Below are 2,134 nucleotides of genomic sequence, written 5' to 3'. Positions count from 1 at the left end.
CCCAGCTCCGATTCGACCTTCACCAGCTCCGATTCCACCTCCACCAGCTCCGATTCCACCTCTACCGGCTCCGATTCCACCTCCACCAGCTATGATTCTACTTCCACCAGCTCCGATTCTACCTCCATCATCTCCGATTCCACTTCCACCAGCTCCGATTCCACCTTCACCAGCTCCGATTCCACCTCCACCAGCTCCGATTGCACCTCTACCGGCTCCGATTCCACCTCCACCAGCTATGATTCTACCTGGCACCAGCTCCGATTCTACCTCCATCAGCTCCGATTCCACCTCCACCAGCTCCGATTCCACCTTCACCAGCTCCGATTCCACCTCCACCAGCTCCGATTCCACCTCTACCGGCTCCGATTCCACCTCCACCAGCTGTGATTCCACCTTCACCAGCTCCGATTCCACCTTCACCAGCTCCGATTCCACCTCCACCAGCTCCGATTCTACCTCCATCAGCTCCGATTCCACCTCCACCAGCTGCGATTCTACCTTCACCAGCTCCGATTCCACCTCCACCAGCTCCGATTCCACCTCCACCAGCTATGATTCCACCTCCACCAGCTCCGATTCCACCTCTACCGGCTCCGATTCCACCTCCACCAGCTATGATTCTACTTCCTCCAGCTCCGATTCTACCTCCATCATCTCCGATTCCACCTCCACCAGCTCCGATTCTACCTCCATCATCTCCGATTCCACCTCCACCAGCTCCGATTCCACCTTCACCAGCTATGATTCCACCTCCACCAGCTCCGATTCCACCTCTACCGGCTCCGATTCCACCTCCACCAGCTATGATTCTACTTCCTCCAGCTCCGATTCTACCTCCATCATCTCCGATTCCACCTCCACCAGCTCCGATTCCACCTTCACCAGCTCCGATTCCACCTCCACCAGCTCCGATTCTACCTCCATCATCTCCGATTCCACCTCCACCAGCTCCGATTCCACCTCCACCGGCTCCGATTCCACCTCCTCCAGCTATGATTCCACCTTCACCAGCTCCGATTCCACCTTCACCAGCTCCGATTCCACCTCCACCAGCTCCGATTCTACCTCCATCATCTCCGATTCCACCTCCACCAGCTCCGATTCCACCTTCACCAGCTATGATTCCACCTCCATCATCTCCGATTCCACCTCCACCAGCTCCGATTCCACCTCCTCCAGCTATGATTCCACCTCCACCAGCTCCGATTCCACCTCTACCGGCTCCGATTCCACCTCCACCAGCTCCGATGTCTACCTCCATCATCTCCGATTCCACCTCCACCAGCTCCGATTCCACCTTCACCAGCTATGATTCTACCTCCACCAGCTCCGATTCCACCTCCACCAGCTCCGATTCCACCTCTACCGGCTCCGATTCCACCTCCACCAGCTATAATTCTACTTCCACCAGCTCCGATTCCACCTCCACCGGCTCCGATTCCACCTCCACCAGCTATGATTCCACCTTCACCAGCTCCGATTCCACCTTCACCAGCTCCGATTCCACCTCCACCAGCTCCGATTCCACCTCTACCGGCTCCGATTCCACCTCCACCAGCTATGATTCCACCTTCACCAGCTCCGATTCCACCTTCACCAGCTCCGATTCCACCTCCACCAGCTCCGATTCCATCTCTACCGGCTCCGATTCCACCTCCACCAGCTATGATTCTACTTCCACCAGCTCCGATTCCACCTCCACCAGCTCCGATTCTACCTCCATCATCTCCGATTCCACCTCCACCAGCTCCGATTCCACCTCCACCAGCTCCGATTCTACCTCCATCATCTCCGATTCCACCTCCACCAGCTCCGATTCCACCTCCACCAGCTATGATTTCACCTCCACCAGCTCCGATTCCACCTCAACCAGCTCCGATTCTACCTCTAACAGCTGCTTCGGCTCTCGGAGCCCCGGCTCGGAGTGCTCCAGCTCCTTCCGGTTGGATACCAGTTCCCATTCGAGAACTGACGATTCTCACTGTTTCTCTCTTCCCTTATATGCAAAAATCCAGAGATCTTATCTCTGTGCTCCATTTTTTCACTTTTTAATAAAAGTTTTTTTCCAAAACGTGAAATTTTTCTTCAAATATTTTTGATTTTCTGTAAAAATGATTTTAATTATTTTCCC

At 54.7% G+C, this 2,134-nt stretch overlaps 2 protein-coding genes across 2 annotated transcripts in view; one reads left to right on the top strand and one right to left on the bottom strand.

The window, feature by feature from the left end:
* The window catches only part of CBG21647, a gene marked incomplete at both ends in the record, with an annotated part of 21,035 nt that extends 19,771 nt beyond the window's left edge, over window positions 1–1,264 (bottom strand). The window contains 2 exons of the mRNA XM_002632855.1: window positions 24–248; window positions 271–1,264. Of these exons, the coding sequence (XP_002632901.1) occupies window positions 24–248; window positions 271–1,264 (1,219 nt within the window). The remainder of the gene's footprint in view (window positions 1–23; window positions 249–270) is intronic.
* A 194-nt stretch (window positions 1,265–1,458) lies between these two features.
* Window positions 1,459–2,055, top strand: CBG21646 (the record flags this gene model as incomplete). Its single annotated transcript, XM_002632854.1, has 1 exon — window positions 1,459–2,055. The coding sequence occupies one exon, from the start codon at window positions 1,459–1,461 to the stop codon at window positions 2,053–2,055; it is 597 nt and encodes a 198-aa protein (XP_002632900.1).
* Window positions 2,056–2,134: the final 79 nt, after the last annotated feature.

The sequence above is a fragment of the Caenorhabditis briggsae genome, assembly GCF_000004555.2.
Source record: "Caenorhabditis briggsae complete genome, chrIV, whole genome shotgun sequence".
Lineage (NCBI taxonomy): Eukaryota > Metazoa > Nematoda > Chromadorea > Rhabditida > Rhabditidae > Caenorhabditis > Caenorhabditis briggsae.
Note: the sequence above shows the minus strand (reverse complement) of the source record. Positions and strands in the feature narration are given on the sequence as shown.